Source organism: Drosophila navojoa, chromosome X, assembly GCF_054131105.1.
Source record: "Drosophila navojoa isolate 15081-1374.11 chromosome X, UAZ_NAV_1.0, whole genome shotgun sequence".
Classification (NCBI taxonomy): domain Eukaryota; kingdom Metazoa; phylum Arthropoda; class Insecta; order Diptera; family Drosophilidae; genus Drosophila; species Drosophila navojoa.
Window position 1 is genome coordinate 21,215,400 of NC_142895.1, and position 17,453 is coordinate 21,232,852.

Below are 17,453 nucleotides of genomic sequence, written 5' to 3' on the forward strand. Positions count from 1 at the left end.
ATATACATATATATATCAATTGATTTGATTGTCTATTAATAAAACAATTAAATTGGTTTAGTTCATAAGAGCGCGACAGACATGTATATTTTTTTTTTCAATTTCCATAAATTATATACTTAAGGACAGTTAGAATTTGCCGCATATTCGCAGCTACCTTGACTATTGCTTACAGAGTAAAAACAAATTTCGTTGTGAGCTCGAGTTGAATGTACTTGATGATGGACATAAGTTAAATGAAGTACTTGCATACAGCTGAGGTGGGCAAATATGTTTATAATACCATATATATATATACATATGGTCGTCATACATGCACAGGACTGTCACAGTAAATACATACATACATATAGCTATATACAATTATATGCGCGCAGCAATAAAATCTTAGATTGCTAGAAACAAGAAACATGGCTAAAAGATACTTAGACATTTAGGCGTCTACAAGACATATATGAACATATATATAGACAGATCAGATCTAACAGAAAAGAGAACGTTAAAAGACTAAACTTAAGCACGATTACAATTACAGTTACGCGTTACGACTACAGCTTAAAATGTTTGCTTTAAATGTAAAACAAATACAGTTGGAAGTACAGTACAGCTATTGGTTAAGACGGATTCCCCAGCACTGAATCCACGCGAAAGCTATGTGTTGTGATGCGGCGCTATGAAGACCCAGCCATCGTTATCCACGGCATCGCCGGCGGCAATGCCACCGGGCAGCTCCTGGCTGATGCTGCTGCTGCTGCTGACGACTGGCGGGGGCTGACGCGGATGAGTGGGCGCGAGTCGGTTGCCAGGCAGCTTCTCCCACTGCTGCTGCAGATTGTTGTAGAGGCTCTGCAGGCTCTCCTGTGGACAGGGACGGAATTCGATTAGAGAAAGACAATGGCAATGCTTGGCTTCACTTGGCTTACCTTGTCTTTCATTTTGCGTAATATCTCCTGTTTCTGCTCCCGCTCGATGCGATCCATTTGCAGTATGAGCTTGTCCTTGAAGTCCTGCGCATAGTAGAGGCTCGTGTCGACGCGCAGATACTCCCTGGCCATGTGCCGATGATCCCTATAGATCGCCTGCGACTCGGCATTGTTCGGTATGGGCGGCTCTGGCTGCAGCTCGGGATCGAGAATCTCGGCCAACGACTGCTCCGTGCAGCCACAGCCAGCATCCCCATCCCCATCCCCATCCTCATCCGCATCCCCATCCACATCCGCATCCACATCAGCAACGGCAACGGCAACGGCATTCGCATCGACGCTGTCATTGGCTGCGTGGCTGAGCAGTCCATTGGATGAATAGATTTCATTGTTATTAGAGCTATTGTTATGATTATGATTATGATTATGATTATGATTATTATTGTTGTTGTTTGTGAGGTCTGTGGGGTTGTTGCCGCCGCCGCCGCTACTGCTGCTGCTGGTCATGATAACCGGCTTCGTGTCCGTCACTGTCAAGCGTTCCCGGCCATCGCTTTTGGCTGTAAGATATTGAGCAAAATGGACAAATTTATATAGAATTTCAATATGAATCCAGTCAAACATATGTGCATATATATCAAGAGAGAGAGCGTCTCGTTTGCATTCACATACTATAAATGATCCAGCAACTGTGCAGATCGTTCGTCTGCTTGGTGGTAATCAGGGCGCGCGTATCGCACATGTTGATCGATTCAAGTCTCTCTAGACTAGTTCGAAACTCGATAATGTCGTTGCCCAGGCGCTCCTCTATGTGGACAACTGGAGCATTTTCGTTTCAGCGCCTAAGGGTGTAACTGAAGAGTTTTGTAGTGCACAAACTTATTTCCACAGATGACAAACGGCGCACACGAAAATTATTTCCAGAGTGTGTAACAAATCCTGTCCGCCCTCCCACTCTCTCTCTCTCTCTCTCTATCTCTATCACTTTTCGTTCGCTCTCTCTCGTGTGTTTGTGTCTGTGATGACGTATGTTTTCACTGCTTGTTTTTCTTGGGAAAATCGGATGAAAGAAATCAGAGTAAAAACCACAGACACATCAAGCAAAACATTTTCAAGCCAATTTTTCCGACGCTCTCGCTCTGACGTGCTCTCTCTCTCTGTCTCTTCTCCTCTATCTCTATCTCTCCCTCTCCCTCTATCTATCTTGTTGTTGTTGTTTCTTGGCGCTTTTCTTAGTAATTTCACAGATTTTCATAATATTTGCTTTGGCTGTGCTCGGCCGCCTCACTTCGGGCCAACGGGGCGTATGATTTATGCGGCGTATTTAGTCAAAACGCCCGGCGTTGACAACCACGATCGACGATCTTTGGAACGTTGCACGCTGCACGGACTTGCAGTAACATTGCGGCCCACTCAAGACAGCACGGTGCCCAAACGTAGACTGAGCACACGGCGGGCCACACAGTCCGCTCGGGCGGGCCAGCGCCAGCAGCTGGCGAAATTCGCCGAGATGAGCACACACATAGAGAGACATTTGCCAGGAGAGCATCTAGCATCTGGGGGAGGGGGCCCACTAGTACTATGTACTATTCGAAAGAATAGAAAAGAGAAAAGAGAACAGCTCTGCATGTATCATCGACTCCTCCTGCTTACACCTAAACATTGCCATATCGAGCAGATGGGCATTTGTGCCGAGCACTCGCGGGTGAATAATGCGACTGGCATGTGGTTGGGAAATCTCCGCGGCGATAAATGCCAACGGCAACGCCCCAAGACCGCAGTCGTCGCCTCCGTACCCCGTCACTTGCCCCCACTTCGCCCAAGATCCTGCTCAACCAAACATTGAGGGAGAGATGGGTATAGGGGACGAGCTGAGAGAATGTGAGAGAGCAATAGATCTCTGAGGATGTGAACTACGGTCCAACCCAAAGAACGAAAAGATTCAAATTCATCTTCAACGATCGCTGGCTCGTGATGATATCGTCCCCGTGCCCATTAAAATGAAAATGTTTCATTTTGTTTTCCGTCGCTCTGCTAGCATTTATTGATGCACACACACACACACACGCATATATATACATATATCTATGAGTCTATATCTGCACTATATACCCATGTATATAGACTCGAAATAAAAGTGATGACTCATTGGTCAATATGGTTGACTGCCGCGAGTTGGCCAACACCACAGTGGCTGGGGCAGTGGGGCAGGCTACTCTGCCAGCCGCGCGTCATGTCTCTCTCTCTCTCTCTCTCTCTCTGTGTGTGTGTGTGTGTGTGTGTGTGCGTTATTTTGGCATGCCGCAACCATTAGTTGTTTTTGTTATAATTCTCATTCTGTTGCTAGTTTTCTAGCGAAGGAGGCGACTGTGGTGACGATGCATGGCAGGGCTATAAATCTGCCCGAAATTACCAGCCAGCCAGCCAGCCAGCCAGCTAGCTAGCCATCTAGCCAGCCAGTCAGCCAATCCACAATACAATAATACAATAATTGTGCAAAATGTGCAGCAATGACTAAAATATATACTCTATTGGCAATGGGGCGTATTGAATTGGCGATCAATGAATGAATGTTGCGAAGAGCCAAAGTGAATATTATGATAATAAACAATGTTGTTTAAAGATCTCGAGCTATTAAGAGATGGAAAGAGAGGACAACTGTTTGCCAGACTGGAAGATACCCAGGCTAGATCCCTACTGACTGATTTCTCTTCTCTGTCTAATAAACATGTTTGCTGTTGGATCTCGAGAACTGTCAATATAAATATAGTGAAGAGATATTCTTGAGATGTATGACTAAATAAATGAGCGAAACATCGAAATAATACTCTGAATTCATTTGCACATCAAGAGTCTTGCTCAAAGGTCAAGTGAATTAATAAACATTGTTCATTTTTCGCTATTAAGACTAACAGAGATAAGTGCTCTAGTGGGCAGTGCCTGACTGGCAGATGCCCTGGCTGCAAGAGGATTCGAGCTATAAAGAGAGACAGCTTTCAGTAGGCAGTGCCTGACTGGTAGATACCCTTTCTGCATGTTTTCTTTATCCTTTTTTCCAAATACTTTTTTTTTTTTACTTAAATACTAAGACATGGACATATTCTAAATGAAAATAATGAGGGAATATTGAATGAAATAGATGTAATAATAATAATAGATGTAATGTAATGTATAAAAAAAGCGGTTAAATTAAATGCCATCATTTGCAATTTTCACACTTAATTAAGGCCTAAAATTTGAAGACACAAGGTAAAGATAATGAGGGGACATACTTAAGATCAATAGATTAAACAATGAGGAACCCATAATAATATGATAAACTAAATTTTACACTCGAGTAAACTGTTAATAATGGTTTATACATATATTATATATGCATTTAAATATTTGTTATGTAGTAGTCCCCTTTATGCTAGGTGTTTCACTAGTCAGTCAATATAACACATAAAATAGACAAAAAAAAAAAAAAAACTACTTTAAACTCTTTTCTATACGATTCCTATGTAAAATCATACTTAGAACGTGATTCATTCATAACGATGCTTGTAAATGCTATAGAAATGTCAATTTATATATTTATATATATTTAGTATATACTAAATGATATACAAGTATGTAATATCAAGTAAATAATATACAGGTTGTAAAAGAGAATGGTATGCAGCAATCGAATGAAAGGTTTCTGACTAAGAGATGCCCTATACCAGGAGTACTTTTAAATTGCTGAGCATATTTAAAGTGATTTAGAATAATCGAAATCATGTATATAAATCATCTTTTGCTAGTCTGCTTAACTTTATCTAAATATTATATAAAAAAAATAAAATATTTATCCATTTTTAAATTGAACTTTTAGCAGCTCTATTTCGTGTCTCGATTGCACTTTGGTGCGGGTATTCAATAGGCGAGCGCAGCATTGCATTTGCAATTGAAATTCGGTTGCTGCTGCTGTTGTTGTTGTTGTAGTTGTTGTTGTATGAGCGCATCGCATATTTATAAAGTTGGCCGCCTGAGACATTGGCAATTGCAAAATGCTTTAAAATGTTTTTGCATAATAAAAACAACGCAACGACTAATTAAGCAAAAATCGAGCGATTAAAATACGAAAACATTGGGGCTAAAGCGAGATAGTGAACGCATTGTTTACATACGATTAAGTGTTGGTAATATTGTTATTGTTGTCGTTGTTGTTGCTGACGATGCGTCATCTTAGCGACCCCAACAGCTGCCACATAGCAAGCGAGACTCAACAGAATGCAAGCTAACAATTCGCTGAGCTATTTGCAACAACAACAACAAATTTACATGCCGCAATCGTGCTCATCCAAAAGAGCGTGCTAATGTGCGTGTGATTCACTCGCACAGACAATCAGACGACAGCCACAACGACAACGAAAACGACAACGACAACGACATCAATGACAATAGTTGCACTCAGGAACTCACCATGCAAACTGCTGCGGCTGCTCTCGCTGCGATGCAAGTCGAAACCATTCTGCAAGTTAAGAAATTTATAAATAAATATATCAAATGTATATAAATTCAGCTCGATTTGACGTACCGCTTCAACGTCCAGCGTAAGTTGCTCCATTGGCCTGCTGGCCATCTGTATCATGCCATTGCGTATGGTTTCCAAGCGCTTCGATGCCTCGGCAGATGAGGTTAGATTGAAACTATCGTTTTGGCTCTCGCTGCTGTCCTCCTCGGGTATGGCGTCCCAGCGATTGCTGCTGCTCATATGGAACAGTCCATTATTGTCAAGTTGGCCCGAGTTGGTGGGCGTGATTTCTGATGAGGTATATTCGTTGTTGCTGGAGCCAGTGCCCAGACCCGTTTCGATCTCAGTCGCCGTGCCGCGTGCATTGGTGGGCGTTAGCTGTGTGGACGCCAGACTCATATCACTGGAGCTATAGCTTTGGCTATCATATTGAGCGGCCACCGTTCCGTCACTCTCTTTGGTCACAATCTGCAATCGTCGAATTTAAATCCGTGTGAAGCTGTCGCATTGGGTAAGTGCTGATTCCGACTCACCTGTTGGTTGACAAACGCATACTCTAGCGGCTTATCGGCGCCAACATAGTCTTTGATAATCTCATTCATTACGCCCACAATGTAGGTCATTGACGGCCGATCATCGGGCACTGTCTTCCAGCAGTCTGTCATAAGTTGCTCAATGTTCTTGGGGCAATTGTCCAGCAGAGGTGGTCGCTCGCCTGCAATAGTCAAAATTAACTATGATTAACGCATTCGAATTGATCTGAATTTGGCTTGTCTTACCCTTGTAGATCTTCCACTGTATGGTGTAGGCATTGTCAATATCCTTGAAGGGCTGCTTCCGCGACAGCATCTCCCACAGCACTATTGCCCAGCTAAAGATGTCGCACTTCTCCGTATATGTTGAGCCCTCAAATACCTTTGGGATAAGGGCAATATAAACAGTTAAGACTAGGCTTTATCTTAGGCAATGTGTATGATAGTCTTTTATTTGGGAAAAGTCTTAAAATATTAAATTTATATTTCCACTATGTCAAATAAAAGACTATTCCACGCGTTCCAATAGAAAATACAAATATGATATATTAGGTAAACGAGACTTCTTCACACAATCTCTCATAATTTAAGCTATTAATTTTTCGTTAGTTAAAAAATTATATTAATGCTTTCCTTTTACCTATTTTTATCTATTGACAATGAAGTGATATATGATGTGTGAAGACTTTCAGAATCTTATATGAGCTTTACGCTAGATAATTCGAATGTTCTCTTTAAAAAAAAGTTTGAAAATATTTTAAAATTGCTGTTGACTACTTTAAAATATAAATTTAAAGTCCACCAAAAACTTTTGAGGGCAGAGTGTTCACAAATGGTTAGCATAGTCTTATCTTAGTTGAAACATAAGATATAGAATGCTTTTCGCCCAAGTCCATCTATCGAGAGTGAAGGAAACATAAATGTCTAGCTGTCTATTTGGAATCTCCTGCTTTCAGACAGTCTGTCCAAATTTGTATAATGCTTTAACTATCATAAGTTTTGATCTCCAAAACCTGACCTTTAAACTATTATAAAATATCTATAGCATTAATCTTAATGTGCCTACGCTTGAGAAATCTCTGGCTGATGGAAAGAAAGCAAGGAAATTGCAAGTGCTGCATTTGAAAAACCGCAGCGCATTCGAGTCCAGCTCACCTCAGGCGCCATCCAGGCAGCGCTGCCGCGATTGTTTGTCATCATGGTGGACTTGTCCGCCACGGTGCCAAAGTCGCAGATCTTCAAATTGCGCCCCTTGTTGGTCAGCAGCAAGTTAAGTGGCTTCAGATCACGATGTATGAGAGGCTTGGGCGTCATTTGATGCAGGTATGCGACACCCTGTATAAAAATAATACATATTGTACTTGCTTCACATTTTAGGATGGATATCAATGTGCTTCCTCTTACCTCTGCACATTGGCGTGCCCAGCTCATGGCATGGGCCAGACTATAGGCGGGCTTCACTTTGCCGTGCAAGAAATTGTGCAGAGATCCGCCCTCGGCATACTCCATAATCAGGTATGTCGCCTGCTGGGCCAAGCAGATGCCGTGCAGCGCAATGATGTTCGGATGCTTGACTCGCGACAGCTGTTTGACCTCCTTCTCGATGTCCTTCTGTTCGGCACTGGCAAAGAACTCCTTGACGGCAACCAACTGATTGCGCCAGATGGCCTTACACACAACACCGTACGATCCATGGCCGACTTTCTATGGGTAAGGAATGGAAGATCATATTGGTTATAAAATATTATGAAGGTTTTGGAGTAACACTAACCTCGCGTAGATCGATTTCTCTGAAGTCCACAGTGATAGTTTGCAATGCATCTGACGACGAGGCGGCCATCACCTGCAGCTGCTGCTAGCGCACTTCGTTGCTCTTGCTATTCAATAATGCTGCTCCAGAGGCTGGCTGCTGTTTCTGCTGCAAGTTTGTGTTGCAGTTCCGACTGTTAGCTATTGTTTTTGGATCTGTTTTGCAGCCTGCCTTCGCTTATGTCAACCAGCAATGAATCGCTGCGCACATCTTCCTAACGGCTAACTGCGGGGCTTGCCGTTGACCATAACAACACCATTGGCAACTGGAACAAGGAACTTGCACTTCTATAATCACTTTAAGCTGCAATTGGCCTCTTCAGTGCTCTTTTTTAACAAATATTTCGCATTTTTTTCGTATTTGGCCTCTTCGTTTGTCGCTGTATGGCTAGTGGTTGGGACCTCCGAATATCGTTGCTATCGATAGTTAAATATTGACACCACAAAAATCGAGACAGTTGTAGATGGGCAAGAGACTGGCTGTTAAAAACATCACTCATTTCTATTTAATTTTATAATATATGCCACCTAATCCTCTTCTGCTTATTAATAATATTAGTTATAAACATTTCAGTGCATCATCAATAAAAGGGTAAAAAAAGGTATTATTATATTAGCTAAAATTTTAGTCGTCAGATATGATTTTATTAAAATAAAAATATTAAATATTCTGCCGATTAATATCTGTTGCAATAATCATGCATTCATCCCTAGCTTAATCGATGTTTAAGAACATATCGTTTACGAACATGTCTATCGCAATTTTGGGCATCGACTTACTCAGCATATCGATATGTTTATCCATCCCTAACTCATACGTTCAAGCGCTCGCTCACCAAGCGGATGCAATTTCGGACAAGAAGAAAAACCATAATTTGTTATTTTTTTTTTACGCTCGTATTACACACTGCAAATGCAAACAAATAAGTTAAATGTGCTAAAGTATACACACATTGGTGATAACAATAATCGAATGCCTCAATTACAACAAGTGTGCTGCCTGTGGCCCGCGTGAATCCGAATCGAAAGTGTGCGTGTGTGAAATTTGCTTTTGTAGCAAAAAAGAAGAAAAAAGGCGAGTAAAAAAGTGCGTCTAAATATATGAAAAGAAAAAATTGTGCGGTTGTGAGGGGGGTGGTGGTTAGAAGAAACAGCAGTAGCTAGCAATAACAACAGCAGAAGAAGCAGCATTGCCCCACGATTTTGCCAAAGTGTTGGAGGCGACGCCGCCAATTAATGCTCGTGCGGCCGCCTTCATCGTCGTCGTCGTCGTCGCCGCAGCCATTGATGCCGACGCCAGTGTCACCGCGGCAATAACAACAACAAACAGAAACAACAACAAATGGTGCAACGGTGAAAAAAAAAACGAAATGTCAAACTTTTGCAAAGTTTGCATATCGAGAAGACGCACATAAAACTCGATTTATTTTTTGGTTTGTTTTTTCATTTTTTTTTTTCTCTTTTAATTTCTGTTGCTTTTGAATCGTTTTCTTATGTGTTTTCATTGAAAATGAACAAGTTCAAGTGAAATACATAGTTACCAAAGCACAAGAAGAAGAAGAAGGAGCAAAGAGAGTCTCAGCCTCATCATCATCTCCATCTCGTCCACATTCTCTCTTCTTTTGCTTAGGATGTGAGCGTGTATTTTTTATGCGTGAGGAAGAGGAATCGCTACCAAATATTACTCTGCAACTCTCTCTCTCTCTCCTTCATTGCACATGTGTGTGTGAGAGAATTCCCATTGCTAAGATTTTGTTTAGTACTTAATCTTGATACAGTTATCTGCATTTTACTGCTTTCTTTTCTTGGGTATTTAAAACAAAACAAAAATACAAGTAAACATCCCTTCTCTAATTGTTTACAGGGTATCTGCTAGTCGCGCAGTTTATGTTTTATTCATCTGTGTGTGTGTGTGTGTTTTTTTTTAAACTATGTTGATCTTTTGTTTATTTGTACACTATTTAAATGTATTCTCGTCTTGATGTTAACATAAACAATCGAAAGAAACAAAAACGTTTTTATGTACTCCACTTCACTTGTTTCTCCCATTCCCATTCCCATTCCCGTTTTGTTGCATTTGGAGTTACGTTCAACATTATTCTTGTTGCTGCTGCTACTGTTGTTGTTGTTGTTGTTGGTGTCGTTTACGTACACATACATACATACACACACACACACACACACACACACAAATTTCGAGTTTGTACATGAACAGCGAAAGTTGTCTTCCTGCTTTTTTCCCATTTTGTTCCTCAGCGGCATTTTAAAGCTTTTTGCCTCGCTCTTGCGATCGGCTCACAATTCCTGTTAGCAAGGGCATATGCAAATTTGCTTTTGCGACCTTCTGCACTCTCTCTCTCTCCCTCTCTCTCTTCTCTGGTGCTCGCTGCTGACTCTACTTGAGTACAGCTGTCTCCCTCTCTCGCATAGAGAAGTAGATAAAAGGCAAATAAATTAAAAAATCCTTCTATGTTAACTATAATTAATTTCAATAATTTTGTATATATATTTGTAGTACAATTATAGTACTTAATCCACTGATATATGTATATTTAATGAATGCTCATCAGCCATGACTCACAGAACTCACGAACTCTCTGCTTCAAGTCATAAATAACAATGGCCTGAAAACGTCCCTTCTCTTTTCATGCTTTTGCATACTCATCTCGTAATTAGGAATACGAAATGTAAACCAAAACGAATTAAAAAGATACAACGAATAAACCAAAAGAACCCAATAGCAGTAGTACTATATGCATACATATATACATATATATATAAATAAGTATATACATATATATTTTGTATGGTATATATAGGTGTTATGTGATTAAAAGAGTGCCGATATCTGTGCATATTTCATGCTCCAAAGTTCAGCTGGGGTAAGTCAGTGTCCCTTTCATGATATTGTTGTTGTTGTTGCTGTTGTTGTTGGCGGTGGTGGTGGTCGAATTGGCTGCAGTAATTGCCAGCATATTCATTTCCTATGCAAAGCGCCTTGAACTCGCGCTGCAACAACAACAACGACAACAAATATTGTTAAAGTAAAAAAAAAGAAGCAAAACAAAACAAAATAAAACATAACAAGAAGGAAGGTTAATCAAGCAACTAGGCAAGCTCGTTCGATCGTCCGTTCATCCACTTGGTCTTCGGCTGGCTTTGTTGTTGTTGTTGTTGTTGGTTCGAAGACAGTTTAGTTCCCAGGCTCCGTTAATCCAAACCGTATTTATATACATACATATATAATGTAGATATATGTATACATATGTGTGTGTGTATGTATGCATTTGTATTGGCTGTGCTTCAAGGTTTTATGTAATTGTTAATATAATTTGTTAGCTGTTGGTTTTTATTTTCATTTCTAATACCCTGTACTAATTGTACGTGTGAAAAGGGTATCCCGAAGTGTAAAGACATATAAAAGAAAACTAAAAGCTTATTTATTTAAGACTATATGGAAGCATCTCTCTATACAGGAATTCCTATGTACACTCAAAGAAATTTACTGAATATATACGATTTACCTTAGCTTTGTCAGTTAGATGGTTAAGAGCAGAGCAGTTCCAGTAGTTCCAATAATTAAATGCTCTTCCTTGAGTAAGTTTTCAGTCCTGCTTTGCATATCTTTTGATAAGATTAGGGTATCTATCGGTCAGTCACTTGTTCAAATTGTTCACTTCGGCTTGTTTTTGTTTCTTCTTGCGTGTTGGTCAAATTCAAATAACAACAAAAGCAACAATGCAAACAACAACAACAAGGTGGTTTCGTACAATCGTGATTTGTCTGCAATTGTTGTTATTGTTGCTGTTGCTGTTGCTGTTGTTGTTGTTGTTGCTGCCTGCCTGTCTGTCTAACAGTCGTTGGCCGTTATTATTGTGTATTGGCCAACTACACTCGACCTCATGTGATAATAATTGTAATTCTATGCTCGTTGTGTGTAATATATAATTGAGTTTAACTAAGCTAATACTCTTACTATATATATACTGATAAATCTGATTTACTAATACCCATGAATATATATTTAAAAGTGAACTTTTTTACGTTATCTATGCCAATGCTGATTTTATTCATATTTCATTTATTCTTATCTATAAGAAGTCGAGTTAGATTAAATGCATAATAGGAAGTTGATCATATAAGTATAAGCAGAATAAATATAAAATAATAGTAAATACAAATGATATTGCATAAATGCTATATAAATAAAGGAGCAGTAAAAGATTACAAACAATGCTAAATAAATAAATAAATAGATAAAAGCAAAATAATGAATTAATAAAATATTAACAATGTAAATATTATTTTTAATATTCTTCTGATAAATTTTATTATCAATTATAATTATTTATGCGGCTAATATAAATAATCTATAATTAATAATAAAAAATCTATAATTATTTTTAAATATTATTTACATACATAATCAAATATATTTTAGTATTCGATTAAATTATAAGTAGTCTTTTGGGTATTCCTTTCTGAGGCATTAAGGAAATCAATAATACTTCCCATCATACAAAAAATCCCACCAAGATACTCTACCAATAGCCTCGACTTAGCTTCCTGCTGTCGCCCTCTGGCGGCTGCTATTGGTACTGATTGCCAGTCCAGTTACTCACATCTCTTGCCATCGTCGTTGTTGTTGTTGTTGTTGCAGTTGCACTTGTTGGCCATTTGTCAACTGTCTCTGAGGAGCGTGAAATTTACAACGTTCTACAATTTAAATACTAGAGCTAACTATTTGTTACAGCTATTGTTGTTCGTATTGCTGTTGCTGTCTCTCTATTTCTGTTGGCATTCACGCCGTTTGCTTGTTGTTGCATGACTGAAGAGCACGATAAAGGTATGATGACATAACCTCACATGCACTCTATGCCCCATGAGCGCACAGCAAATTACAAATACAACAACTGGGCTTAGGCTGCGATAAAAATACCGATATAATGCGAAAACAAAATTATAATAATAATAAAAAAACATTGAAATATATTGCATACTTTTTTTTTTTTTTTTTTTTTTTTTTTTTTTTTTTGCACAATGAAATTAGGTTTGTCATGGCGCACAATAGCTTGTGATATTCATGTCATGCTTTCTCTATATTTCCATTGATATCCGAGTATATATGCAGCAGCTCAGCTAGGCGTTAAGCTATCTTCTAGTTGGGCACTTCCGCACTTGTACTGGCTCGCTATGGCAGGCTGGAATATATTAAAATATGAATTCGGTGTAGAAATCGGGGTATCTGTCAGTCAGCCATTCCAGTCTAAAGTGAGACTTTTATATAATATTATTGAGTCAGTGCATAGCTCGAAATATCTTCTATTTCCATATAGACTTTGCAGAAGTTAGATATATTCCCTAGTTGGATATATCACTCTTGTCTATATGTAGACTAACTATAGTATATATGTATATTATATGGGCTTACTATAGGCATGTTTAACTATTAAAATAGCTAATATGTACTTTCTTACTTACTTTATAATATTAGTCAGGGTATCTGCCAGTCAGGCATTGCCCTCTAAGATACCTATGCTTCTTTTTGTCTGTTGCTGGTGTTCTTGACATATTTCCGGTGATCGTCAGTTGTCTCCGCATGCGCATGTGTGTGTGTGTGTGTGTGTTTGAGTCTGTTCTATTGACTCGATTGCTTTTTTTTTTTTTCAAGCACTTGTCATGTCTTGCACTTGCCACAGTTCCGTTGAAGCGTCTATTCAACCAAAGTTCGTCATTTCATTAGAAATTTACCTTATCGAAAAAAGCAAAGCAAAACGAATATCAGCAATGTAAGAAAAAAAAAAACCTTTTGAATAAATACCCTTTAGACTAGAGAAAAAAGTAATAATATTTCAAAATATTTTAATGAAAAATAATACCTATTTTTTGTTAAAATTTTATGCCATTAAAGATTTGTACAAATTATAAAAATGGAATATAGTGTGAATACTTCCAATATTAGTAAGGTAATAGTAAATAATTCCAATATTTACAGCACATGAAATTTATGTGATTATTATTCCTTAATTCTTAAATCTTTTAACAATTTAAGCAGCTTGATTAGCCAAATACCTGTAACTGCATTTTATTTGGAGACAAACATTGTTAATAATTACTGCAGTAATTTGTTTACGAGGGGACGAGGGGGGGGGGGGGGGTACGATTTGCTGGAAAGTGTCGCAGTGAAACCTGTTTGCAGATAGAATCATTGCATAAGAGCTGGGCTCTGGACAGCTTCCTGTGGTTGGGCAAAGGTGTCCAGTGATAAACGCGGCCCAATAAACACAAATGGGGCACTCCGGCGTAATCAGCTGCCTTATCTGCCTAGCCGGTCAAACAAAGCTAAAATTGCACAAAACTGTATGAGTGAGGAAGAAGAGGAAGAAGAAGAGAGCATGAACCATGATAACTTGGACAGGATGGTTGGATTGGAGGCAAAGAGGTGTGCGTGTGTGTGTGTGTGTGTGTGTGTGTGTGTGTGTGTGTGTGTGTGTGTGTGTGTGTGTGAGTGCGTGTGCGGACACAATCTGAGACCTGCAATCCGAGACCTGGGCGGACAATATGCACAGGTAACCGGGCGCTGAATCAAGTCAAGTTAAGTCAAGTCAAGTCATGCCGAGGCATTGTCAACGTGATTACGTTTCACGCTAGGCCGGAAGAGTCCAAAAGGAAATGCAGCGGGAACGGGAGCGCAACATAAAACCGACCTCATAACCCTTTGCATACTCATGCGCCCACACCCACACCCACACCCATTTGCACCCTCTCGCTCTGTCGCTCTCCCGTGGCTCGTTCTCTGTCTTCCTCACACCTTGCTTCAACTCATCAACGTCGCTATTATCAACTCGAGCGTTGTGATTATCTGACAATTGTCTGTGGGAGCGTCAGCAAACGAGAGTCCAGGGTCGAGCCATCAGTTGGTGGGTTAGATGGGTCTAACGGTGCTGGCAGACACGTGCTCTGTGCTATGAACACAAGTGGATACTGAGTGCGTTCATTAGATTTACAAATATGCATATAGACATAAATATATATATGTATATATGTATGTACATATTTCTAATATGAATATATCAGCAGACAGCTGTAAAGCCAATTTCTCAATGTCATTGTCGAAAAACCTCTGCTTAAAGTTCTCTCTATTTAAATAAATAAATTTAAAAAGAGAATTAAGCTGTCAATTCTATGTCAATTTCCACTTTAATTTTGTCACAGATATCAAATTAGGTCCCCATTAATATATGATTTTTATTTGATTAATCTTCAAGAGTGAAGACTTCATATTAATGTCAAGTATTTAGAGCTATGACTAAATGATAATGACTTTTGCAGAGGAATTCGAGAATTGGTTATTAACATATGCAAATTAATAAGATTAAAAATAAAATTTTGAAGATAATCGCATTTAAATTACACAAGTTACGACTGATATGATAATGCAGAGTAGAGAGAGAGTATCATCAGGCCCATCAAAATCAGAGCAGTAACTGCAGAAATTAACAAATACAGCTACAAAGAGAGCTCTTCGGGTGAGCTGGGGTGGGTTGGGTTGGTGTGGGTGCTGTAAGGTGTGCATAGATGACAGCAAAACGTAAATGCGTTGGAGGACAACACTTGAGAACACGACAGCAACAGCAACAGCAACAGCAACAGCAATAATAACCACAACAATAACAGTTGCTACTGTTAACTGTGGCTACTGTCGCTGACGCTGACAACAACAACAACAACAGCAACAACAACATAGAGAACAAGCACGAGTACCACATCAACTAGCAAGAAGCAGCACATTCAACACATCGATCGATATTGTCGAAAGTAAAGTGTCAAAAGGGAGCAGGAAAACCAACAATGAAACGGAAACGAAAATGAAACGGAGACAGCCAAATGGTGGGGATGTTAGGGATTCGTGGCCGTGGCCTTGTGGGGAAACCCTATATTTTACATGCAACTCTAACAATTCGAATTACCGAAAGCTCTTCAAATTTTTGTGTCTCAAATGTAACTCAATCTATAAATAGATATCAAACGAAACGGCTTTAATACGGGACTTACAATACGTATTTACACTGAAAAAATGTCAGGAAAAAATTTAGATTTAATTTAGGCCAGATGAAGCTATAGCAGATATAGTCTCACTGGAGAAGTTACTCTATGACTATGCTATACAGAGATATTAAAAATTCTTTTGACTACTGTGGATCAGTACATATTCTAGGTAGAATTTGAGTTAGATATAGGGTATGCAGACAGAAAGCATTTGATTGGCCAATGTTCCATTTGATTATTTATCTTTTATCCTTATCTTTCTCTCTTTCTCTTTGCCCATTCGCATTGAGTATGTAGGAATACCCATATAGAAATTCTCGTTCGACTTTTATATATCCGTATTAATACTTTTATCTTATCTCTCTCTCTCTCTCCCTTTCTCTCTCTCTCTCCCTCTCTCTCTCTCTCTCTCCCTTTCTCTCTCTCTCTTGGTCTCTCGTTCGATTTGCATTGTCACTTTAACTATAAGAAATATGTTACAGGGTATATCAAAGGAAATCATTGGGCTAGCAAATGTTCCCCTTAACTATTTAGAACCAGTTTAATCTCACTTTCTCTTTCTCTCTCTCTCTCTCTTTTTGTTCCTTTCGCTCTCTCTCAATTTCCATCTGTTTCTCTATCTCTTTCTCTCCCTGCCTTATACCTTATCCACACTAAGATCCCATTCGCCTTGCGAATATCCCCTTTGACCATTCGCAATCAGCTTAATATCGCTGCTTGAGCCATCACAGTTAATCTGAGCTAGCAACATCATCATTATGATCCTCATCAACATCAACATCATCATCATCATCATCTGCTGCTTTCAAGCACTTTGATTTCTACTTAAGTTAACTCTGCACAGGAAATTACTTGAAACGAATCAATAGATAAAAGCATTTGCCAATTGCATTCGAATCGCATACGCTGCACGCTTTTAAAGGCTTCCCCCAGCCCCAAATGACTTGGCGTTAAGTGTGTTCCCGGCTATCGATGCGATTGGAGTCGATTCGAGATCGAATCGATGCGATGCGATGCGATGCGATTCGAGTCTGGCTTTGACTGTGACTTGACATTTTATGTGTGCAATTTCCGTTGTCTGACAATGTAACAACTTCTGCCAGTTAACAGCAGCAGCAGCAACAGCAGCGGCAGCAGCGGCAACAACAACAGCGACAACAGCAACATCAACAATAACAAGAAAGTGTTATTTGTTGCCAGAGGATGCAATCAACGGGACAGACTGCAACTGCAACTGCAACTGGGATATGCTTGATTCAAAGCTGAACTTGAAGCTGCTGTTGTTGTTGTTGTTGTTGTCTGTTGTCTGTTGCCTGTTGTTGTTGCAGTTGCAGCATCTGCAACGCTTTTTTACGTCTTTATGAAATATGTATTGCTCGCGCGCGCACTCATATAAGTGTGTGTGTGTGTGCGTGTGTATTGATGCGCCTGCGTCCTCACAGTATGCTCACTGTCTCAACTGTTCGCTCGCAGCCGGTTTATGGCCTCAGCTTGAGCTGGCCTGTTTTGTGGGCTCTCTGCCTGGGTTACCTGGTCCTTGAACTGTTTACTCCGTAGCTGAAGCTGACTCCCGATGCAGCCAGAGCTGTGTCTCTCGCTCGCTCGCCCCCATTGCCAATGTTGCTAAATACAATTGCAACA

The 17,453-nt window shown here is 39.7% G+C and overlaps 2 protein-coding genes across 4 annotated transcripts in view; one reads left to right on the top strand and one right to left on the bottom strand.

The window, feature by feature from the left end:
* Window positions 1-52: 52 nt before the first annotated feature.
* Window positions 53-8,184, bottom strand: Tak1 (TGF-beta activated kinase 1). Its single transcript, XM_018108850.3, has 9 exons — window positions 7,726-8,184; window positions 7,359-7,658; window positions 7,110-7,289; window positions 6,201-6,336; window positions 5,955-6,136; window positions 5,485-5,889; window positions 5,370-5,418; window positions 924-1,483; window positions 53-858 (listed from the first exon to the last, which is right to left on the bottom strand). The coding sequence occupies exons 1-9, from the start codon at window positions 7,792-7,794 to the stop codon at window positions 652-654; spliced, it is 2,088 nt and encodes a 695-aa protein (XP_017964339.1). The 5' UTR covers window positions 7,795-8,184; the 3' UTR covers window positions 53-651.
* Window positions 8,185-8,555: 371 nt separating this feature from the next.
* The window catches only part of RhoGAP19D (Rho GTPase activating protein at 19D), a 54,130-nt gene continuing 45,232 nt past the window's right edge, over window positions 8,556-17,453 (top strand). For 2 of the 3 annotated variants that reach the window (XM_089264885.1, XM_089264887.1), the window contains exon 1: window positions 8,556-9,196. The gene's annotated coding sequence lies outside the window, so the exon portion shown is untranslated. The remainder of the gene's footprint in view (window positions 9,197-17,453) is intronic. The other variant, XM_089264886.1, reaches the window with a different exon arrangement.